The following is a 25,991-nucleotide window of genomic DNA, read 5'->3' on the forward strand; positions in this document are numbered from 1 at the left end:
CTGAGAAATAATTATTAAATGGGTGATTTCAATGCCTATAGGTGCAAAACTGGTAGAGACATACCCCAAATGACTTGGTGCTGTAACTGCACCAAAATGTGGTTCTAAACATTAATAATTCAGGGGGGGTAAATACAAATTCATGCCATACTTTTCAGATTTATTTGTAAAAGGTTTATTAAACCGTGAATCTTTTTCCTTCTACTTCACAACTGTGTACTTCTTTGTTGGTGGTCTATCACGTAAAATCCTATTAAAATACATTTAAGCTTGTGGTTGTCAAGTGACAACATGGGAAAAAGTTTGAGGGGTATGAATACTGTTGCATATGTCAGAAATGAAACATAGGCTTTTGGCTGCCCTTATCACTGTGTCTGTCCTACCTTTTATTGATATATGCAACTATATTTTGTGTGTTTCTTCAAAATTTCCAGCCTGTTTCAAAAACCTGATCTTCCCCCCACTCCAAAAAAAACCAAAAAATGCGAGCCCATCCTACACTGCATTAGCAAATGTAGTACATTCATGCAGCTCCTATAACTGTTGAACCCAAAGTGTGCTTCATGTAAACAGAGCACGATTAAGCTGAAAGGAAAAGAGATGACAAAAAGGAGAGGAGAGGAGACGGTATGGAGACACGAACAGCCGTCTCCTTGGTGAACTCGTGTTAGAGTGGAATGTCTCGACTGTTAACAGTTAACGCCCTGCACGCCGTGTTGAGCGCACCGCAGCAAAGCAGCCCAGCCCAGCACTCCCCCAAAATTTCTGTTTATGACAGGGTGAGCTGAAGGTGGGCTGAGGATGGGCAGGGCTCCTGCTTAGTCCTTAGCACTGACTGTTACTGAAAGCAGGCATGTTTATGTTGAACAGGAAAGTAAAAAAAAAAACAGCAGGGCGATAGCACCAGGCGGTCACTGACTCCTGCCAGTGAATTTCTTAATACAGAAACTCATCCTGTCTTCTTTTATTTTACTTTTCTAAACTATAAATTATTAAACAGGGGTGACTATATTATTATTATATTTTGTGCTCCATTTGGTCATTTAACCTATGCAAATGTAAAATGATTGCAGGGTTCAAACTCCCAAACTCTACAGCTTTCTTATCTTCAGTCACTGTTTAAATATTTCCATATTAATAGTATGTTTTTTATTCCTTTTATCCAGCATAATGATCCTGAAACACATTTGCATTTGGCCAACCTAATATTTGGTTTAACAAAGATCACTCAAAGAAAGAGCACCAGTACTGACTATATTTATGACAGCAAAACTGATCATTTAATACAGTTTGGACCTTTTGGAATCCTAAAAAGACAAATGATGACAAAAAAAAGTGCATTAGTCATATATATACTACAAAGTACTTATATTCCAAATGAAACATTTAAAAATATTCATTATTTGTGGAAGTCCACAATTATTTTCCTCATCACTTGGCAAATTTCTTATAATTGTCAAATGCTGTGACACAAGCAAGCAACATGTTTGAGGGGTTAGCTCTGATTTTGTCTATTAACCAGAGCTTATTATTATCACATTAGGCGTGAAAACCTCTGACGTCTGAAAGTAATATGAATTCTCTTTCCCATTGTAATGCAATTTAGCAAATAGAAATAAATATGGACATCCTAACCAACCTAAAACTGAAAAAGTTTAGTCAAATCTAATGTTAGACGGGAAAAAAGTGTCATAGGTTTTTAATGATTTGATTAATGTAAATTTCTTGTTTCAACTGGATTTTTTATTTTCTAGGGAAAGCAAATTGCACAACTGAGTTTCCAAATCTAAAACAATGTCCATGTGTAAATCTGTGATTCTTTCCTTTAATACACACAGGGGTTCTGCAAATGTAAGGCTATCATTTAACTTTAATACATTTTCACCATTTTCCCCTCTCCCTGAGAACTGCACAATCAGCTGTTGAATGGTCTAATATTCATTGGCAATAACCTTAATGAACTGAAGGGTAAATCATGGGTTAGTAAGCTAGACTCATTGTATATATGCTAGTGCACTGTATGGCAGAGCAGATCAAAGAGCGTGGTGTAAAATGTTTAAAATAATTTAGCCGTTTGAAATTTGGTGTTAAATTAGAGGCAGGGCATTTCTGTTGTTTGATGAATGGGAATGGGAAGGTTACTTGGTGGTCTGTAAACAGGTAGGGAGCCTGATAATAAACACTATGGCCTCTGTGTGTTGATGAGTTATGGAGACAGTCTATACTCCGCAGTCACAAATATAAATGCTTCTCCTATCACAGAGGCAGCCTTAGATTTTTAATTAGCATGCCATTTCGTATGACTGTAGACATTTCAAAGGGCTGCTTTGTGCTCACCCTTACAAATGTCTCTCTCTCTCCGTTTGATGTCTGCCTGATGTAAATACGGGCAATTAAAAAGAAGCCCAGGGTTGGAGATGCACAAGGTCTGCCTAATTAAAACACAAACAAAGATACCAGGCAGAAAACACCTTATGATTAAGATCTAAAGTGTTATGATGAATCAGAGGTTCCATTAATTGTTAGGTTAAAATGAGTACAAAAGGCAGACATGCATGTAGGTTTTAAAATGAATAGAAGATAGTAGAAAATAAAGGCCGACAAGCAAATAAAGAGTGCAGTGCCCAGTGGCAGAGAGGCCTTGTATCTTCTATGCAGATTGTTCAGTGATTTCTCAGCAAGCACGGCACCTTTTAGGCTTCCTTCTGACAATGCTCCATCAAAACCTTGAAAGCCAAGTAATTGTGCTCTTGCAAAGCATGCAATGGAATCTGGCTGGTGTGGAAACAGCTGTTTTGGTCCAATTCTTAGAAAACAAAGCAAAAATCAAAATCGATTAGTGTTATAGAATTTGACCTGAGGCTTTACTCGTGAATAAAGACATTCTTTCAACGCAGCTTTGTTCCAACATGCCCTGGATGCTTTATTCTGTTGAAGTGAACACGCACGTACAGTAAACAAACAATACATGACAATTGTATCAGCAGCATCAGAGATTGCTTGTTGAGCTCTGGTAACCCAGCCATTTACCTCTTAGAGATGACAGAAGTGTAATTATAGCTTATTGTTGTGTGGGTGTATTGCTGCATAATGTGCAGCTTTTTTGGCGTTTAGACTCAGTACAAAACAAGCAGCATGATCCCGCGCTTAAGGCAGACATGTAGGATTGTGCTACTGAGGGTTAATGATTTCAAATCGCCATCTGCCTTTTCTTGCAAGCTGCTGAAGCTTAGTATCAGTAGGACCAGGCAAAGGAAACATTTGTGAGGGAGCATTAGTAGCGGATTTCTTTTCAGCTGTTTGTTTTCATACCTGAGCTTAGCTGTCAATCTGCAGGAACGATGAAATCTCCTGAACAAAACCACAGAGGGAAAAAAAGGGAGGCTGGCTGGAAGGGCTCCAAACCACACAAAGTGATAATAGATTGCAAGGTGTATCGAGTGTTCGAAGAGAAGTAGGCCAAGGAAAAGAGTTCAGATCTGGGTGCTTAGACGCAACATTTACATTCATATAAATATATTACCCCCCATTACATGGAGCACAGTAGGACATTTATAATAAATAAGGCACATGCTGTGTGAAATGTAAACAAATCTAGTGTCCAGTTGTAGATAAGTGTCCCGTCTGTTCCACGCTTAAGATTCATGCTCAACAGAGCTGTTTAAGTTTCCCTGCTGAGTGCCAAGTTACTGCCCTCACTTAAAAGAAAAAACATAAGCACACATTTGGCTCAAGTATTAACTCAAACTAATGGGAAGTTTGTAGTTTCAACATTAACTGAATTAATTTCCATAGACTTTGTAAAAAGAAAATCTAAAATATGAGAGAAAATAAAAAAGCTCACCACTGTAAGCTATAGCGTTGCAGTGGCAGCTTGAACTCTGAAGCAGAAAAATCAAGGCTTCTGCGCTGTCACAATCAATTTGAGAATGGTTTCTACATGACAGTGGTCGGGTGCGCGCAGACAGCCCTGCGGCGGGCAGATAAGTGGAAGCTCTTTAGGAGGAGAACAGAGGGCAGGGCAGTGTGGCTGCTGAGACGGATTTGATGCTAGCCCTACCTGTGCTGGCCACACTGCTGCTCAGACATAAAGGGGTCCACTGTGTGAACACAGTCCCTGCATTGTTGAAAGGTTTTGCTTGAAAACATGTTCATTCGCTTTAATTCTTAATTGTTAAGGGGTGTACATGCGCCTCAGAAGCGGACTCAGGTGCACTTTAAAAATAATACAAATAAAAGGAATAATGGATTCCAAATGCATTGTGTATTTATCAACACTCTGTATTGCGTTTATTATATCTACTCAAACATAAAAAAAAACTTGCATACAAATAGCACAAAACTAGATCTGTCTGGTTGCTCCAGTCTAAAAAACCAAAAAACGCTTCAGTTAGCATTTTCTCCACAACACTTCAGTCAACTGTTTGCCCTGTGCACTCAGGTGAAATATGAGCCACAGTAAATCATTATTCCTCAGGCCACATTTGCCAGATGAATGCATGGGAGTGTTGGACTGCGTGTTTTTCTCCTCTAATGAATTGAAGAATTTAGCTTGTGGCAATGGAGGTAAAAAAGGGTAGTACTACGCCCCTGTATGTTTGTATACATGTGTAACAGGGACAGAATTCAGTGGTTTGACACAGTTTGTTCACTCGGAGGGACCTTTGGATCCCAACGTACCAGAGGATGCTATTGGCAAATTGTGGATGGATGGATGGATGGATGGATGTTGTATTTAAGTAATTATGTATTTCCGTTGCAGCAAAATGAAAAAAATGCTTTCTGTTTCTTTGTCTTAAAAGGGAGTCCTTTTTCTCAGCACTCACAGACTGGTGTAAATAATAATTACAGGCCTCTACAATGTGTGCACATAACCTTCAGTTCTTATAGAAAGGTCATCTTCTCACAGCAAAAATAAATTCTGACCTCTCTTTTCTTAATGTTATTTATTCAGTTCATCCCTACCATTCATTTTCCTACATACCATTGCAAATGAACTGCTTTTATCAGTTTTATTTTACTTCTAATCTCTTTATTTGTAAGGGTTAAGGGTTAGTCATCAGAAGGTTCCAACATAATAGAAAAAACAAAAATCCATGAATAAGTCTAATAATGTCTCTTTATGTGCTTAAACAACTACGTAGGTGCTAATGTAGATTCCACTTGACCAAAGCAAATAGATATTCTTGTCACAGTTGCTTAAATTTTCCTTTTTTTTTTTCTCTTTTAATTTAATGATCAGGATTAAATTCAAACTACAGACATTGTTGGGATATTTATTTAACAAAGACAACTGCTTGAAAGACTGCAGATAAATCACCTCTGCACAAACCAGGAAAACAAGCACATTCTGATGACTTTATCAGTTGTGTTGGACCTGTGAATAAATGCTCTTTGAAAATAACAAGATAAAATCTAGCTCCTAATTTACTTCCAAGGATTTGCAGATAGTAAGCCTTTGCCTTGATCAGTGTTCTGCAGGCTTTTATGCGAGTGGGACCTTGAAAACTGTGCATTCTCTATATTTTCAGGGTGCAGAGGTCAGATTTCTCTTCATAAAGCTGTGAGGGATAAATAGAAAGACTTAAATGGTAAAACCTTTGTTTTACATATCATTATCTGTCACCAGTGTATGTGTTTCCTTGCATACATACAGTACATGCTCTTCCATCGTGCCAGAATGATCCATTTGTCTTTGAGGGTTAAAGAGTCATGTATGAATTTAGTACTGAAGTACTGAAAAAACAGAAAAAAGTTTCTGTGTTGAGTTACGAATACGAATATGAGGATCATTGCATTCTCAGTGGAGTAATGTGCGTAGGTCAAGCCTGTATCTTGTCTTTGATGAAGTACCTGGTCCAGTGTCACAGATAGACAGTTAAGTGCTGGAGCTATCACATTAGCATAATTATACTGTAGAGCAAAGCTTCCTCTATCATCAAAATATTAGTCTCCATCAGCATTCAGCACAACCAGCAGAAGTGTCCACTTATTAATAACCACTCCAAGTAGTAATCTGAAAGTTTATTTTCAAAAACTGGGGATGAACAGGTAACAGTGAAGCAGCAAGCAGCCTGTAAATATTCAGATTCATGTCAGTTTAAGTGGTTTTAACATTTTTGCTGATCAGATCAGCCAGAGATTACCAACAAGCACATGTCTTGTTTGTAGGTTGTGAATGACCCAAGTGCAGAGACTGACTGTGGTGACATTGAGTATTTTAAATATAAAAGAATAACTTACAAGGGGAATTCGCAAGGAGAGGTCATGGGAGAGCTAGAGAAACTGAGAAAGAAATGGGTCTGAAAATGGAAGGTGAAATTGAAGAATCAAGCCATTACCATAAAACCAAGACCTTAAAAACTGAGGCAGGGGTAGAAAATGACAAAGGAACCAGAGGAGCTAATCAATTGAGATGTGGAACATCTGTGGCAGAATAGTAGCAGGGAAGCTGAGGGAGGGAGACTAATTAACACAAAAGGAGCTGAACTAAGACACAAAGAAACTACTAACCAAAGGAAAAAGACTAACACTGAACTGTGAGAACAAACAGAAGACACAGAGAAGAGAACACAAACAATAAGTTAGAAACTAAGCGTAAAGGAATTTATTAATATACCAAGACCTTTCTGATACTAGGCAAGGCAAGGCAAAGGAAGGCAAGGCAAGTTTATTTATATAGCACATTTCAATAGCAAGATAATTCAAAGTGCTGTACATGAAAAAAAGAAAAAGAGACATAATAGGAAACGTACATTGCAGTGGCATAAAGTTAATTAAATAATTAAAGAGAATAAAAAATGAATAATTAAAAACATGATAGTAAAAAAATAAATGAAATAAAAAATTAAAGATAAAATGATTGATAAGAAAATTAAAGTTGGGCTGAAAACTTAGCTAATAATGTTTAGATAGCACAGTCAAAGGTCACTCTAAACAAATAAGTTTTTAACCTTGATTTAAAGCAACTTAGGGTTTCAGTGCTTTAATAGTTTTCTAGGAGTTTATTCCAGATTAGTGGAACATAAGAACTAAAATCTGCTTCTCCATGTTTGGTTCTGGTTCTGGGTATGCAGAGTAGATTTGAGCAAGAAGACCTGAGAGGTCTGGGTGGTTGAAGCCATACAGGGATTTATAGGCTAACAGAAGCATTTCAAAGTTATTCTTTGAGATATGGGGAGCCAGTGTAAGGACTTTAGAACTGGGGTGATGTGCTCCACTTTCTTAGTTTCAGTGCCGACGTGGGAGCAGCACTAATGAACACAAAGGAATAAACTAAATACAACATGACCGTATAGAACAAAAATAACAAGGAAATGATAAAAATAAAAAAAAACCACAAATGAAATCAAAACACCTGTGGATTGCAACACATGTGCATGCCTTTAACTTAAACTCACTGGCCATTTAAGGATCTGCTCGAATTCTTCATGGCATAAATTCAACAAGGTGTCAGATACCTTTTTCTGTCCATATTAAAGTCACAGCAACCCACATCTATGATGTGAATCTCCCAACCACCTCAAAGGTTTTCTATTGAACTGCGATCTGGTGACTGTGAAGGCCAATGAAGTACAATCTTCCCATGTTCAAAAAAACAGTTTAAGATAATATGAGCTTTGCATTTTGCTGGAAGTATCTATCAGAAGATGGTACACTGTGGCCATAAATGGATGGGCATAGTCAGCAACAATATTCAGATAGATTTTGGTGTTTAAACCTTACTCTATTTACTAGGTGTTTCATGATATCCTGGATGGCCATTACACCACCACAAGCCTAAACTGTTGATACAAGGCTGGATGGAATGATGCGTTCATATTGTTTATTACACATTCAGACCCTACGATCTGAATGTCACAGCTAAAGTCAAGATTCATCGGACAAGGCATTGCTTATTTTTCAATCTGTTACTGTGTAATTTTGGTAAGCATATGAAAATTGTTGTCTTGGTTTCTTGTTTTTAATTGACAGGAGTGACACCCAGTGTGGTCTTCTGTTGCTGTATCTGCTTTAATGTTCATCATGTTGTGTATTCCGAGATTATATTTTACATACCTTGCTGGTGTTGCTATTCAGTCACTCTTCACCCATTCTCTTCCAACCTCTGACCTCGACATGGTATTTTCTCTGACCCAACTGCTGTTAGCTGGATGTTTTCTTTTTGTGTATCATTTTCTGGAAACCCAAAAGATGATTGTGCATGAAAATCCCAGTGGATCAGTAGTTTCTGAAATACTCAGACTAATCACATAAATTCCCTTTCTTTCCCTTTCTGATGCTCAGTTTGAACTTCAGCAAACCTCCTTCACCACGTCTAGATGCATAAAAGCAATGAGGTGCTTCCATGTTAACAAGCAACTAAACAGGTGTTTCTAATATAGTGACCTGTGAGTGTAGAGTAAGTGCTGACGTGCCTGCGGGTCACCGCTGCTGTTTGTTAATGAGGTTTTATTGGCAAGATTACCAGCCTTGGTATCATAATAGAGGCAGCAAGCCAGATAAAACGACTGTTGCTCATATTGTCTTGGTTCTAGGATACAGGCCTGTTAACACCATGTTAACGGAAACACACATGGCCTTGTAGCAATGCTGCATCTGCTTAAAGGGATGTCAAAAATATGCTTTTTAAGGTTTTCTACCAATGCACATTGCTCAAAGAATTGAAAAGGAAGATATTTTGATATAATCAGTGATTTTATTGGATTTTATTGAAGTTGCATTCCCTGATGGAGGTCTGTGGGTAAAAAAAGAAGCTATAGACGGTGCCAACAGATGCAGCTTGCAGTGACTCAATTGACCTCTTTGTGTTTGCCGCAAAAAGCATGGACAAAGGGTCAGGTGACTGCAGAGTTCACACACATGCGTTTATTCAGAGACCTGCCCTTTTAATCTGCAGATCTGTGCGTTCACACATGTTTTGGCATGGAGCAAAAGCGGGGAGCCTCAGCACACATGGCATTCAAGCTATGTGCAGTGTGTTTGGACACAGCTTTGTACAATTGCTGCATGTAGAAAAGTCCTACTTTACTTAGGATGGGCTTACAGCATATGGAAGCATCCACAATAGCTGACTGATAGGAAGACAAAGAAATTCCAGTCTTCTGCTGCTAAAAAACTCAATTCAGTTCGTGTCATAATAGCTCAGCTGTCTTGACCAAAGGAAGGGGAGAGAATAGGGTGCCTTGTGATTTTCTCCCTTTTCGCCCTCGCCCTCCCTCGCTTTTCTTCGTCTTTTTTTATGCCTGAATCTTTTATCAGTGTTATTCACTCGAGACTCTTCAAAGTAACAAGCCTCCTTCTTCTTCCCCGGTACTGGACTTGGAACCCAAATTAGAGACTGCTTGATTAGAGCAGAGAGAAGGGAGCCAAGAGAGAGGAAGATGTGGGTATTGGACAAAACAAATCACACCCCTACAAAGTGCCTTTTATCTAAAGACCCCAAGGCTCAAATACCCCTGTCCCTACCCAAGCAACCGTGGCTTTGTTTGTTTTTCTCTTATCATTTATTTAGTCACTCGTTGATGTTTCTGTCCCACTTTTATGACATTTTAGAGACGGCAGGTATCTCAAATGGTTAATGTTGAATGGCCAGAAACTGCACAGCATAACAGCTTCCTGTGTTCTATGAATCAGTGTGGAATTTCTGAAATAGACCCAATAAAACACTGGAAAACGTGCTGGTGCTGTTTGACCACTCACCCCTGGTTTCTGTTCCGGGGTAGTATCATCCTACAAGGCCTCAGTCCGTCTACCATTGGGATGTCACAACACGTTACGTCTGGCCTGGCTGCTGGGGTTTATGTAGCGCCAAAGCACCTCTGAGCTGTCTGTCTGCCATCGGAAGCGCAATGTGAGGAGACATGTTAACAGGCAGACCCCAGCCCCACCGCTGTTAAAAGCCATGCAATATGTAGGAAAACAGCCTCTTTTGTCAGCAGGCTGGTCAGATGCAGACCACGACTCTCCTCTTCTGTACCACCCAATAAAAGTTTTATCTGCATTTTAAAGCTAATCCATAATTTAAAGCAGGAAGAAAGAGATTTTAACACAAACAAAACGCAACACATGCATTTGATTTTAGGTTCAGCTGTGTAAAAATTCTTCAAGGGTTGTCAGGTTTATATAATATCTTTAGCATTTACAATGAATTTGAAGTAATTCTGAAGTCTTGTAGATGTTTCAAAACTGTTATAGACAGCATAGGAAAGAAAAAAAAAGCATATTTCTGGGGATAAAATAGAAAAGTGGAGAGGATGCTTCATGCTTCCCACAGCTCAGCTAAAGATCAAAACAATGGACCCTTTGTTAGCATTCTTGTGGTGTTTGGGCAAGATGAGGCACCCCACTCTCAGGGTAGCCCCTCCGATTCTTGGCACAAATACCCGCTGCAAATATAAGACAAATTAGCTTCAATATATGCTACTCAATTGTTGCATTTTTTAAATTAATTTTCCATCATATCCTGACTTAAGAAATAGGTAATTGAGCAGTGAGATATAATGCTTCAATGTCCAAACAATGTGTTGCAAGCTCAGATATGCTTGACCTGATGACCTCAAGCTGCTTTATCTGGATTATGTTTTTCTTTCCTTTCCTTTTATTGTGTGTGTGCCTCTTCCTCTTTCTGCCTGTCATATCTATGCCAGTGATTTATTGTGACATCACCTAATGTGTCCTGTTGGTTACCTGTAAAAGGTGGCTCCATCATGGACACAGCCAAAGGTTGATAAAATTGGTGCGGACTGTATCAGTTTTACAGAAAAGCCATTCACGACAAGCATAGTCTGGTGAATACGAAGTCAATTCAAGGCTTGGTAACAGCACACAAGCCCAATGAATGGCTGCTTTTAGGTCCCTTTTTTTCGTTATAAATGGAGAATTGCAGCTCTCTTCTGTTGCGGCAGGCAGCAGAGGCAGAGAGGGGCAAACTGAGGTTCAGACAAGTCTGCCAGTAAATTGCCCTGAATGGGTTCTGGAGGTTGACAGGCCCTATTAAGACAAACGGCTTTCCTCATCGGAGAGATAAAATAAATCAGGTGTTTAGTCAAATTAAAATAGTTCGAGTGGAGAGGGCCCCTGGGAGCTCTCGGAGAAACTCAAGACAGATGTGGTCAGAGAAGAGAGGAAGACACCCAAGAAAGAATTGAGCTCCTTGCTGGCCCAAGGCCAGACCTTGTTGGACTGTTATCCGGATCTTGGTACTGTTATCCTTGTCGCTCAATGACCATCTCTCTTTGTCGCTGTCAGTTTTCCTTTTGGTTTTTTTGTGTGTTTCCGAAGATCAGCTTGTCACATAGCAGTGCAGAAGGAAGAGAGTGAGTTACTGTCTAGCCTCTCACTGGCAATTATGTTGCCTGTGTTTGTCAATGGTAGGACCACTTAGCATTGATCAAGCAGCGAGAGAGAGAAAGAGAGAGAGAGCGAGCAGCACAGTCACTTTCTGTTATGCACACAGTGCTCATGATACTATAGAAAGATATAAAGACATTTGGTCATTTATTTCTTTTTTTTTGAATCACCCATACATCACCCAACATGGTGTGTTGATCAAAATCTTTCTTATATTTTTGTTGGATTCCATTTGGTTCACCAAATACAGGATATAGTCATATTGTTTTGACAAGTTTGTGCTATCCAACCACTACTCCACTCTGCTGGTGTGATTGCCGTCACGTCTAAAACCTGTGTAGTTTGGAGGCCATTGCAAACAGTGACTCTTAACACCTTCTCTATAATAACCCCTGGAAGTCTGACACAAGTGCCACCCCCGTTTTGACAGCTCCCTGCAGCTCTTTGTCTGTGTGCTGGTAACAATTCCTTCTCTTTTGCTTTTGAAAGCTGTGAAAACAAGCCACAGCAAACTCGTCAACTCCAGGCTGTGTGACCTTAACAGTTTCTAGTGAATTCGCTGTAGTTGGTTCCTTCCTGTGTGGTTTTCTTTGTATTAAATATTGTGTACACTACAATGACACAATGTGATGATTGGCTTGTCCAGCATGGCTCTTCTAAATTTAGCAGTAAACAACTCAGGACACCTCTGCAGCCTTTCTTCAAAAAGTCTACACCTGGTTTCTAAGTTATAACCTGAGCTGGCCCATGATTAAATGGGGCCAAAGTAGAGACTTATATGAGGAACCTTCCAACTTCTATCGCTTACCACAGCTCAACTAATATCTCTATTAAATCATCCATATTCAAGTTGTTGTGCATGATGTAGGTCACCTTCAGATGATGTATATGTGAGAGATGGGTATCTTGGTCTTTCGGCCGATTTGGATTATCAATTTGATTGCTATTGCTGCAACTAAATATTGAATAATTTGTTTAATGCATTGTGTTACAATTCCAGTGCAAAACGGTGGTCAGTGGATTAGGAAGATATGCCATGCAACAGATGCTTCAGCCTTTCAGTGATTCAGCAGTGTGCAGAACAAAAAAATACTTTCCAGATTATGAATATTAAAAAATAAAATTTTATACAAATGAGTTGTTAAAATTATCATAAATAAGAAAATGTAAACAGAATGCAAACATTTGTATAATTGTGAAAGTAATATTTGCATAACTTTGAAATAGCTAAGCTGTGGTGAGAACTTTATTAAAAAGAGAAGAAAAAGGCCCAAAAATAATGGCAAATTGCCTTGTGGCAATGCTACATGTTTCAAAAAGTTGTTTCTTGAGGCAAATTAGTCAAACCATACAATCAGGGGGAAATAAACTGAGCCAGACTGATTCGATTCTGAAAGCACTTTTAGTTTGTATTTTTGGCTCACCCGCTGCTGTGCTGTTCCCAAACAATAGGAGTCACCACTGCCAAAATAAAACTGGTGTGCCTCAGAAATGGCAGCAGAAGAAGAGTACATTAGCTGTGTCCAAATTAAGTGCCATTATTCGAAGGCCGGGTCCTTTGGAGGATGAAAAGGCCGGAAGTGAGCATCTGCGAAATTGGACGGTCTAGGCTTCACCAGCTGTTCCCGCCTTTACCTCAGCGAAACCTCTATCCCCTAGCAACCATGACAGCGTGAAGCACAGAGCTGTGAAGCCGTAAAAATGGAGCCCAGACGTTCGCTGTTTTTTTTTTTTTTTGGTTTATTTATTCCTTGAGGTACTCCAGCAGTTGTAACATCTTACCATCTTGTTTTGTGTAACAGTTTCTTGTTTTAATATTTTTTAAATTTTGTTCTCGTTTACTAATCAGCTATTTAAAATGTTCAAATAATTTTTATGTTCACAGACTAAAAAATATATATAACCCTGTGAATAAAATATATTAATGTCAAATATCAGTTTTTTGTATTTATTAGTAAAACTTGTAACTGTTTAAACACCAACATAATACCATTCTAAACAAAGTTTAAATCAATTTATTTATATAGCAACTTATTTAGGTTCTCAGTATTTTCCTCAGTAACAAACGAAACAATAAAATAAAGCAAACATTAACAGTTAGATATATAAATGAGTTATATCTGTATTTAACTTCTGATCAGTGGTGAAAGCAAGCAGGTGTTTGAAAACAATGCGCTGGGAGTCAGGCGTTCTCTCTGGGTATAGTGAGCCTTGATCTCCCAGTCAGCTGATAGCTGGCGAGGCAAGTAGGCTGTTAACGTAGTGGGAACAGACATCTCTAAATACGTCGGGGCACTTCTGCCATTAAGTTATATCTTGACAAACCGAGTAGATATTTCAGGTTTACACAGCTGCATTCTTGCCTAAACACATCTTAAAAGTTTATTTTGTGTCAAAGAAAGCGTAATATATTGACGTTTTTGCCACTCTTCTCCACAAATGCTGCTTCTATTTTAGCCATTCGCTTCAACCCGCAGTGAAACATGGGATAGGGTGAGTCACAAAGGATGCACCAGAGCCATCCTTTAAGTCTGGGGAAGAGAAGGGCACATTTGTCTGCCGCATATGGAGGATCCTTGGAATCAGGACAGCCTTCCTTGCCTCGCTGTGATGTAATTGGCCTACAAATGTGGCTTTTGAAGGATTCAGCCCTTGAATTTGGACACAGCTAACCACAACATCACTCTCCTCTCTCTGCAGATTAGCTGTAATTTTCATGATGCAAACATTTATGAACTGATGCATCTAGACGTAATAAAAAAAGTGCAACTCATCACACCTGCTCTACTTATGTGTTTGTCCATGAATTCGTATAATTTGGGTAATTATGTCCCTGGTATGTACTGGTGGCATTTGGAATAACATGTTTTTTAACTTTTGATTAAGAGTCTGTTGCTCACAGGTCGGCTAAGCCAAGAATGAAAGTCCTTTGGCAGAATGCTCCTTTTGTAGAAGTAACACTTAAGTGTTACAGTCACATTTGTAAACCTGACTTCTCTGATAGTTTTGGTGCTGTTGGGGGGCTCTTACTGGTGTAAAGGCCTTAAGCAGCTTCTTAGTTTGTTTATGGTTTTGGCCACCTCTGGTTAAAATCTCCCCCTTTCAGGTTCTTAAATTGTTTTGCAGAGATGCCTCACAAATGTCTTGCATTTATTCATTGCCCATCTGACCTTGCCCTCTCCTGCTTTTCACAGGTACCCCAGAGGGTCTGGCAGAAAAGGAACACCAGCTCTCCACAATGATCACCCAGCTGATCAGCCTGCGAGAGCAGCTCCTGGCTGCCCACGATGAGCAGAAGAAGCTCGCTGCTTCACAGATGGAGAAACAGAGGCAGCAAATGGAGTTGGCTCGACATCAGCAGGAGCAGGTAAATGCGTCCTGTCTTCCTTTTTAGCACATTTGGGGATGTAATCACTCTCTCCTCTCGTCTGCATCTCAGTTAACAGCTTGTTTACTGTCAACATTTTATCCTTGTTATTTACAACATACACTGTCATTCCTCCTCCAATATTGTTTATTCTATTACCCTCCGTGCTTTTGTAATAAACCTCATTAAATCCATTTGTAACCAATTGTCACTTAGATCTTGTTTTTCATGCCTGAGGTGTGCCAATAAAATCTCAGAATGCCGAATGATAAGACGTTTAAGAGATGCTACACTCAATACTTCCTCAGATATTTCAGTCATGCTCTCTCACCCACGTTTGTGCTGTGACAGGAAAAAAACGTTATTGACTTGTGCCAACAAATGCGTGGCAATGTGTGAATTAAACATTATATTAAACATGGAAATCCTCCATATCTTATAAATTGTCTCCTATTATAACAAGCCGGGCATTAGATTTGCAGTACAAATCTGGCCAATGAGCCATATTGTACAAATCAGCAAATTAGCACAGGCCATGAAGTGTGTTAATGTCTGGGAAGAAATAAGGACACTAACTATCCACACGGGCGACACTTTTATTATCACCAGCCACTCTAATGGCTGTGAGTCAATTATCAGCAAGGAGTTCACTCAGAGTTTCCTTAGCACACTTTCAAACGGTCCTATGGTAAATGAAGAGATTTACCATATACCATGGAGTGATGCATTTGGTCATAGTACACTAATAATACATTAACAGTATTGATTTTCTTTTTTAATCAATGATGTTCATCTGCAAACTCTACAAGATCCAAAGCTTTGTAGACACAGCAGCATGACTAAGCCGTACTATGAGACATTTGATTTTATTTCAAAATGGAGGAAAATTAATAAATTTGGGACGTGAGGGAGTAGACAGGGAGAGCCCGCTGAGAACTAGAATGTCATCGAGCCATCAAGATACAACACAGTAATTAACTGTTGACACTGTTGAGGAAGCCAGCACAAATTAATCTTGACACATTTGCAGACGGCAAATATCTTACAGGGAACACTTTGTAATTATATATAAAATTGAAAATTAAATGACACTTAAAACCCAGTTGTCATGCTCACTGAAGTGAGCGTGTAGATGGAGGTGGGCGCTCAGATGAGAAAGATTGCGGCGAGGCCTCGCTTCACACAGGGGCAGCAGGGACCTCCGTCAGTCACACTCCACCTGCACCGGGGATCTCCATCATAACCATGGTTGTCAATCCTCTAAATCATTCATAACACTCATACACAAATGCAGACTCTGCTTTTCTGCGCAGGCCATTTTATATTCATTCAGAAGGAAATCAAATAGCGTAGTCTTCCAATACTAATGTGCTTCTTTCTTCCCAATAGCATGCCTGTTTTGGTGTCCATCATCCTTCTGGTTTTTCAGCACATACAGTGTATTTTAACTTAACTTTTTTCATTTAGTCAAATTTCAACCTTAAACTTCAATGCATTTTATCATAGTTTTACAAGAGAGACCAACACAAAGTTTTGCGATAAAGTGAAAGGAGGTTAAAGCTAAAACCATTACCTACAGGCTGAAATTTATGCCCATTCTTCTTTGTAAAACAAATTAAGATCAGTCAGACTGCATGGAGAGGATATGTAAACAGCAACTTTCAAATTTTGCCACAGATTCCTAATTGGATTCATGTCTGGGCCGCCTAAAATGAATATTATGTAGTATGTTTAGGGTTGTTTGACCCAGTCTTAAGTCTTATCCAGCTCCTAGCAAGTTTTATTTTAAAACTGCCCTATATTAGCTCCTTCTTTTTTACCATCAACTCTCTTGTCCCTGCCAAAGAAATGTTTCCCCATAGTATGATACAGCCACCACCATGTTTCTCCTTGAGGATTGTGTGTGTTCAGGAGGATTTGCAGGGTTGGTTTACTGCACACATAGCACTTTGCATGCAGGCTAAAAAGTTCAATTTTGGTCTCATCTGACCAGAGCACCTTGTTCTACTATGTGTTTGGTTTGTCCCCTATGCAGCATAAAATGGGACGTTTTGTGGGTTTCTTTCAAAGATAAAATTCCAAGAAATGAAAATTCAGATCCTTCCATCTGCCAGTCTTCCATACAGGCCAGTTAGTATAGTGCAGAAATAATAGCCGTTATGTCAACAGATTCCTCCAATTGGGCTGTAAATATTCACACTGGGACCTTTGGCTGCTGATTTGTGTGCTCTTCCTGTCCAGACACTTGCCAGTTTAGGCAAATCTGAGTGTATAGTATAACTGGAAAGGCGCTATATAAGTTCAGTCCATTTACCATTTATCTCAGTTTGAGAGATTATTTAATTTTCTCCTGTGCTTCTGTTTTTAACCAGATTGCAAGACAACAACAGCAGCTTCTGCAGCAGCAGCACAAAATCAACCTCCTTCAGCAGCAGGTCCAGGTCAGTCCATGCATTTCTGTTGGTCCTTTAACATGCAGCAGCTAACACCTCCTACTTTCTGACTTCAACATTTCTGTCTCTTCAGGGCAATTAACCCACCAATGCTGCCCTGGTGACTCAAAAGACTAGTAGCACACATGAGTAAAATCAGTCATTAAAGTTACCTTATATGCCTATTTTTTTTCCTGTTTTTGTATTTCTTTCGCTTTTATCTTTAATATTTGTGTCACACTAACAGTCATCATTCTCATCAAATGTTAATTGCCTGTTGGTAATCAGGAGGGTTTTTTAAAAATGGAGGTGAATAATTAGCACATCTTACTGAACAAAAAAGAGGGGGGAAAAGTAACAACAGCTAATGAATGCTGCTGATAGAAGAGAGCCTGGAGGTGGGGGACATGAAAGAGGCTGGTAAATGCCTCTGAAATTAGCAAGCCCCAGAAGGGCAATGGTACATGCTTTCACACAGCACAAGGACTGTGGAAACTTACATTGTCTTTATGATGTGTGTATGTCCTCATGGTTTACCTAACCTGATGCAGGCATTTTAAAATTACTCATTTCATGCTCTTCTGAAGCTACCATACTACCCGTGTTTGTTTGTGTGCACTCTTTACCACAGAGTTGCAGTGAAAGACCACCCAGTCAGCTTGTAGCTTGATCTGTTCAAACTGCACAGGAAAATCTGTGGTTGGTCACTCACACTGGTCAAGGCTGTGAACTTGGCTACCTTTCTGGAGCTAATGTTATCCTGCTGGGTTTGTTTGGTGTCTGGCACATCCTTCTCCATTCACTTCCTCCCGTGCTTGTCTGTTGAAGAGTCAACTCTCCTTATTCTCTCCGTTCATTAAAAATAACTTGGAGGCAAATTCCTCATACAAGCTCAATGTCAAAGTTTCATTTGAACATTTTTGAAAGATTTTCTTCACATTGCATTTTGCTCAACAGGTTCTTTATAGAAGCATTACACTGCTGCAAAACAGTCTGGACAGTAAAATGCCTTTTTGAAGAGAGGCATTGTACATTGTGAAATCTTGGAGTTTCCAACAACCTCAACCTTTTACTTTAATAGTCGACAGACTTTTGGAAAGACGTTTCAACAATAATTTCCACTAAAAACTACCGAAGAGCATGACATTGGGAGGGGGGGGACACTCTGAAATTCTAAAATTAAGTGTCATATCCACCAGGGGCTAGACCTACTCATATCATTGAGGACCCTTTGCTAATTATCATTGAGCATGAGGGCGCTGCTTTAAGAAAAATCTCACTTTTAGAGCCTCTTGATATTATCACAAAATTACAGAGAAATAACACCTGAAAATTCCACTTGATGCATAATTTTGAAAGAGCTTGGAGGTTTAAGAATGTATGGGAATGCTCTTCTGAATATCCATTTCAAACACTTGAACAGAGATATAAGCAAAGTCCTTCTTTGCAAAGCCCAGTTATCCAGCTTTTCCCCTGACAAAATGTGCCTCAGATCTTACAGGATAAAAAACACAGACCCCCCCCCCCCCCTCCCCCCGGCCACACACAAACACACATGCACACACACACAGACACTTATCCAAGATTAATAAGAGAATCCCATGCTCAGACCATCTTCTGAACTATCCACCGGCTTCCTCGCCCCAGACTGTACTGGGTACATACCACCCAAGTTTCACCATGTGCACCATTGTTTATCCAACAACAAGTTATTTAAACCAGAACATATGCTTTCTTCCTAACCCATCTTCTCCAGTTATCTGCAGTTGTGATTGAGCATCAAGGCGAGTAGAGAAGAGAGTCAAGGCTTATCTTTGTAGAGTATTTTCTGTGTTTCTGTTTCCATTAATGCTGCCTCTCCAAAAGTGCCTCAGTTATTTTAATATATTACAGCTTTGGTTAATTAGGTCTCTATACAAGCTTCTAGTCTGCACAGTGATTTGCAGTATTAAGGGATTCGGTTACTCTGCTTGTAGCATTGAGAAGATAAACTTCATTGGTGACCGCACTGCTATCAAAGTCCTTCTGTTTAGCCTCAGGGAGGAAGCCAAGGGAGAACGTCTTGCTTAGGTCCATGGAGATTGCAAACTGGAGGCTGTTGTTGGCACTATATGTGTGCTTTCCAAGACTTTATAGCATGAAGACCGAATCTCTCAGAAGTGTAGAGGTTTAGTCTGGGTCCACTTTGGAGCAAGCCAGCATGGAATTCAATTAAGTTTCCTTATTGAATAGCCATCTTTTTATCCTTTCTCATCATGCCTAAAAGAGAAGGGGAGAGACTTAGTCTTTGTCCCATAGGATTACAATGTCACTTGTTTTAAGATAGCAGATTGAAGTGTTAGGGGCTTATCAAAAATTAAAGCTCATGGCTTTGTGTGTTTCCTTGTCAGGTCCGTTTTTTTTTCCCTTTAGCCCTCATCGTTGAAATAATCTCGACACTAATTCAATCCTAGGATTAGATCAACTGCTTTAGTTGGAAATTTGAAACACCATTCAGGACTTTATAAGGCACAACTTAACAAATATATTAATAGATAACTAGTTTGTCCACACAGTTACTTATCTTTTTTTGCTGCTGTGTAGGGATTGTGAGGTGAAGTACACACATTCAAATTTATATTTCCTAATTTGTTTCATCTCAGTTTTATTTAGGAAGTGAGACATGTTTTTCTAATTTTATTAAATACACAAACTAATAAATGCCAGACTATGTGAAAACAACCCTAGATTGGGTATTTATCAAGTATGCTGACACACAACTTTTGCACTGTAGTGCAGAGGCATGCAGATAGGCATATACATCCAGAGAGGTGATTATGTGCTGTACCCAGCAATGGCACATGCACACTGACACACACATCAAGAGGATAAATACAGGCAGAAAGGTCAGGGTGAACTTTATCTTCATAAACAGACAGGAGAAAGCAGTGCTCCCCAGATGAAACAGAGGGGCACTTTTAATCCAGAACGTTTAATTTAAATGTGAAACATCATTAAACACACTGAAAGAAACACAATATCATGACATTGTTACTTGCAATTAACTGTGGCATTTATGTGCCAACTCTGAGAAGACAGCTGGATACAAGATCTGAGAGACAAGAATTTCCAAGGAAACCATTGTCAATAAGGTTGTGCTTATTTTCAAAACCTTTCACGATAATGTGTTGGGTCTGGTTCTGTTTATTTCCCTTTGACCCCTTGTTCTCTTCCTACTCATGGTCTGGCCTTGTAACTCTAACCCCACTGCATGTTCACACACATTATCTGTGCCTGTACATCCTACCTTTAACCTTGTTTCCAAAAGGATACATAAACGCAGCGTGTGTCTATCTTCCCAGTTTATAAAGGGAAACATGAGATTAAAAGAGAAAAGGCCACTTTATTGTTGTCTGCAGCACACTTCAAAGTCTCAGAAGCTTTTCACATGTCTTTAATGGTGTAGAGAGAGAGTGGGGGGCTAAAGGTTTCAAGCTTTGAAAGAGAAAAATTAAGTACACTAACATTCTCCAACAAATTATAAAATGTATACTATTCTCCAGTTAGAACTTGAGAAGTAAGCACAACACAACAGAAATAAAACCAGGAATGAAGTTTAACATTTAACAACACATTTCTGTATATTATTTACGTAACTCAGATTGAAGCTATAGAGCCTAAATGTTATACCTCTATGATTTTCTGTCCTTCGTTTTCAGTGACGTAGGAAGACACAATGCCACAGTGAAAAGATGCTCTACACCCTTGATCCTGATACACAGGCATTATTCTGAACAGGACTATACAAAAGCAGCACACGTGCTTCAACAACATGAGAGAAATAAATATTTCACAAAATCTCCTTTTTTAGCCTCGTGTTTAGACCCACACACCAGATTTTGTCCAATTAGGGTTTACATGAGCTGAACTTTTCCTCAGTTGATGTGCAGTTCATTATTAAGCCTAATTTTTACACATTTACACATTATAATGCGGCTAATTACTTCTTTGCTACTGCATGTTTTCAAGCGCTTTTAGAAATTTAAAGGGACCTCAGACACTTTCATATGTTTACGTAACACACAGATCCAGGTAAATGGTTTTTCTGGTCTTATTTCGTATGGCCTTTGTTTTAATGCAGTTAGGACTGAGCATTTATGTTGCCATTTATTTTAAATATTTCGTTATGAGTAACATTTACATTTATAACACCAGGGCAACTAAATACTTCACAATGAGAGAAAATCTAACTTATGTCTTGGTGGCCTTTAAAGTTATCATTTAAACAATATTTTTTTCTCCCATCATGATTAATGCAACAATGACTTTTATATTAGGTTTTACCAAAAGAAGTGACTGCTTTCATTTAATTAGGGAATACAAGTCCTAATGACTTAAAATTAACAAGTATTTTAAGAATAGATTACAGTCTTTTAATGTCATGGTAACATTTTCATTATTCTGGTAAACGTACGTTTTTTTTCTGGTAAACGTACGTAGGTTTTTAAAATTTTATATTTTCTGCAGATATGGGAAGACAGCTGTGTTTCAAGATACAGACAAAATTTTTCAATCAAGTAGTTGCTAAAATATTTAGTAAAATCCAATTGCCACTTTGGCTTTACTTGTGACAGCATTTTACAGTTCTAAGTCATGGTCTTGCCGCATCCCAAACCATAAAACAAATGAAGGGTCATAATCAGGCTGTTTTCCACTTCGAGCATTTCGGCCTATTTAATGAGCTGTTTAACCTGAACAGAAATGCCACATCATTAGACTGACCATTTAATAATGGCCTTTTGATACAAAGCTTTGAAAAAAAACTTTTTATAGTCCTCATAAAAGATAATTTTCACTTATAAACAGTTATCCAGTTATTTCATTTTCTAATCCTGTTTAGTCACAATTTATTTAAGCAAAAAAAAAAAAAAACTCCTAATCTGAACCATTGTAGTAACTATTTTACATCAACCAAATGAGTTTAAATAAACATGGATCTGTTTGGTAATAATATAAAGACATTACAGCACTAATTTGTGTATCATCAGATGCTTTTGTTGTCTCCCGAGCAAAAATGACGTTCTCTGTGTGAGGCTCCTAATAATGTACCGACAAAGGGGGAAAAAACTCCAAAAAGGACATTATTAAAGAGAATGCATAAGTCCCTCAATTAGCGCAGCCAGACTGCAACTGTTAATAATAGCATGATAATAAGAGAATAGAGCAGGGAAATGATAATGTGTTCATTGAAAGTGGGAAACTGTGTGCTGTTGTGCACACAGGCACTGAAGTCTGTTCTTCCAGTTCCTACTCTTATGTTTGCTGATGAGCGCCGTGTTAGCCTCCTAGTACGATTATGTTAAGGCATTAACAGCCTCGTAAGACAGACTTGGCTCTCTCCCAGTGAGACTCAGTCCAGCATGTTCATCCTCCATTTAAGAAGACTGTTAGCTGATGAAGATGTGCACAAGCTAGACTGAAGATAAAGAAAGTAGTGGCCTGACTCATTAGTCTCTGTTGTTTGATATATTGAAACTTGGCAACAAATAACTCCATTTAAGGGACTCCGTTTGTGGGGCGGGAAGGACCAATTTAATTAGTTATGATTCGTGACTCCTTGTCAGGAAGTAAAATAAATGCTGATGTTAAAAAAGTCATGTCCACATGAATAAAGCCATCACAGCTCTGTTGAAATTCAGTAATGAACAAAAAGGGATAAGAGTTAAAATGTAAGCAATGTTAATGATGGTTTGCAAACAAAGTAGTTACAAAGTAGTTAAAATGTTGTTAAAGATAATTCATTTAATTGCACAGAATTTGCTTTCTGCTGGAGCACCTGCCCCCAAAAACAACCTACCATTTGGTGGTTAAAAGAAAAAGCGAATTCACAATATCTTTTTTTTTTTAAACAAAAGCTGGTACGCGTTAATTAATGAGGACAAAGATCACTCAGTTAAAGAAAAATGTCCTGTTGCTGTTTATGTTCATGTTCAAGCTTCAACATTAGCAGTGCAGCACAGCCAGTCAGTACTGGAAATTAGAAAAGATAAAACATTTTATTTTTTGATAATCCCATAATTGTTTCTGATCTGTTCATTTACTTTTACATTGAGAAACCTTTTATCACAATAATGTATTTGGTTGTTGATTTTGAGTTATAATTGGGGACTAAATGCCACTACAAAGTTCCCCAAGTAAAATGCCATAGGGTGCCTCCATTGTTAAACCATGAATTTACTTTAACAAATCACTTTTTCTGGTTTAATTTCACTAGCCACACTCAGGCCCAATTTATGCCTGACCTAAGGAATAAGGAAATCATATCAGAAAATAAACATTGTGCCTACTGTCAAAAATGGTGGAGGAAGTGTGATGGTCTTGGGCTGCTTTGCTTCTTCAGAACCTGGATGACTTGTCATAATTAAAGAAACTGAATTCTGCTCCCTTCTAGAAAATCTTAAAGGATGATATATCTTCGTCATCTTAAGCTTAGCTTGATCGGGGTTATTCAGCGAGATCATGATTATGTTGGAAAATGGGGAAATGTATGGTGCATTATCCCTCCCCAGCTCCTTCCAACATTTCATTTGCATCACAGAACCAAAAAACAAAATCCTAACAAATAAAATAAATAAAATGCTCTATCTAGTGTATAAGTGCACATTGGATATTCCGTAAATTTTAGTAATTAATTTAGTAAGTAATTTAAAAAATGCTCATCACCAATGCTTGATGGCAGTTGTCTACAGGAGTGGCACGGCCAGTTATTTGATTTTTCGCTTTGGGCCAGGACGATTTGGGTTTCTTCATTGCTCAATAAATGAGATAATATTATGATATTAAAAATGAATTTATTTCATTAACTCAATTCACTAAGTGAAATACATTATATGGATTAAATACACACAAACTGATGTTTTTATGTCTTTATTTCTGTTAATTATGATAATTTTCCGCTTACAGCTAATGAAAAAAAACGGCATTTGAGATTAGAATTCTACGTCAGATTAGTACAAAAAAATGTATTTCAGAAATGTGGGGTTAATAAAAAGTATGTTTAATACCTGCTTAAAGGTTGATACTTTCAAAAGATACGTTTGAAAGTAACTCTTTGGAACGCATGTTCTAATGTATCCAATATTACTGTATATGACAGATTTACTCACAGTCATGTTTCAGTGGGCCGTGTACCATTTGTCTGTAAAAGAAAACAAAGCCTCAGTTCAAGGCAAGGCTTAAGGATATACTTGGTCTTATGTTCTTTGCGAGTGAAGCAAAAATGTAGACAAACACAGATTACTTGTTGCAGTAAATCACATAATAAAGCCATGTATTTGTATAATATGGTGCTGTATGCAGACACCTCAACAGTTTAAGCAGCGATAATTAAAAAGCTCCACATGAGAGCTGCCAAATAAATGGCTGTAATATGCAAAATCACACTTGAGGGTCTATTTAAAATTTGTCACCTGAAGGATTTCTAGAGCAGCTTTGGGATAAGTTAATTTATCTCTCAAATTTCCAGCTCTCTGTCAGCTCTCACAAGTGAAAACACAAGACAGTAGATTGTCTGCCAAAGCTACACATTGCTAATTAATCCAGATAACTGAACAAATACCTTAAATTTTACAATGCTGCACCTGTTTAGAGCTTCTCAAGCCTACACTGGCAAGAGGAAAAGCTGTTACACTTAGCGCCCATTATACTGCAACGCTAGCAGGGAAAAATATCAGGAGAGGGAGAACACATCCTCCACTGTGTTGTTGATTTAGTTTCCTCTCCCCCACTGCATTAACTGTGTTTTCTCAGCTAACGTTGTGCAAACTGTTTTGTCTTTGCATTGGGTCGTCATCCTCAGCAGTGGGCACACTCACAGGGAGTGAAGGAGCTGCATTAATAGGCTCGACTGTGTACAGGCAACGAGAAACAGGCGAGTGTTTTCTTAGGGCAGGGGTGGCAAAGGAAAGTATTTAGCCTATGACTAATGCAAAAAAAAGAGCTTTTTGTTTTTGGGGGAAGAGGAGAGTCCAAGCATTCCCCAGCAGAACATAATGAGTTATTTTGTCCTGCTCAGTATGTAGCAGAAAAATATTTTTGTTTGTTTTATTTGACTCAGTTCTGCAAATATGATCTTTTTTAACGTTCCCTTGAATTCCATTGGAAAATATAAAGTGGTCTTGCTTGTGTTGTTTGATCTTGCACAAATTCAGTAGTTTCTCTGAGCCGACGTTATGGTGATATCTGAGCGTGTTTGAAAGTCTGAGCAAACTTGTGTCTAATAAAGTCGCCCCTCCTGACAGGCGTTTTTCTGCTGAACAACAGAAGGAGCTCTGTTATATTATACAGCCCAAGCAGCTGGGAGCCAATAATCGAGACAGAGCCTGAGTTTGTTAAAAGAGAACTGACAAAGGGGGAAACCCAGCCATCATGTGGACAATCAAATCATGTAAATTTGGGTTGGTTTCATATTTTGGTCTTGTTAACTAAATATTTTCCCTCCAAATAATTTTCCCTCCAATTATGAAATACTTTCAAGAAATATTTTTTGCAAACATACTGATAATATATTACATGTGCAATGCCAAGCCTGCAGAGAGCAGATTATGTTGCAATTATTTTGTAAAACGAAAAAAATCTAGACTGAAACGTTATTCCAAACCTAAAGCTGACTGTATTTTAAAAACTTTATACATTTAAATCCCTTTCTTTCCCTCTTCCCAAACCTTGTTTAAATCATACTAAAATACCTGCTTATCTGACTCTCCCATGTTCTTTACAAACTGACTGAAGCCACTGCAAAATGGCTCTGGGGGAATTTAAATAAATTTAAACTAAATTTAATATAAATTAATAACACACAG

The 25,991-nt window shown here is 38.5% G+C and overlaps 1 protein-coding gene across 7 annotated transcripts in view; it reads left to right on the forward strand.

Annotated features, from left to right (window-relative positions):
- sox6 (SRY-box transcription factor 6) overlaps positions 1-25,991 on the forward strand; it is a 162,150-nt gene that overhangs the window by 83,657 nt on the left and 52,502 nt on the right. For all 7 annotated transcript variants that reach the window (XM_047362727.1, XM_047362724.1, XM_047362723.1 and 4 more), the window contains 2 exons: positions 14,547-14,719; positions 17,092-17,160. In XM_047362727.1, the coding sequence (XP_047218683.1) occupies positions 14,547-14,719; positions 17,092-17,160 (242 nt within the window). The remainder of the gene's footprint in view (positions 1-14,546; positions 14,720-17,091; positions 17,161-25,991) is intronic.

Source organism: Girardinichthys multiradiatus, chromosome 4 (assembly GCF_021462225.1).
Source record: "Girardinichthys multiradiatus isolate DD_20200921_A chromosome 4, DD_fGirMul_XY1, whole genome shotgun sequence".
In the NCBI taxonomy this organism is placed as follows: domain Eukaryota; kingdom Metazoa; phylum Chordata; class Actinopteri; order Cyprinodontiformes; family Goodeidae; genus Girardinichthys; species Girardinichthys multiradiatus.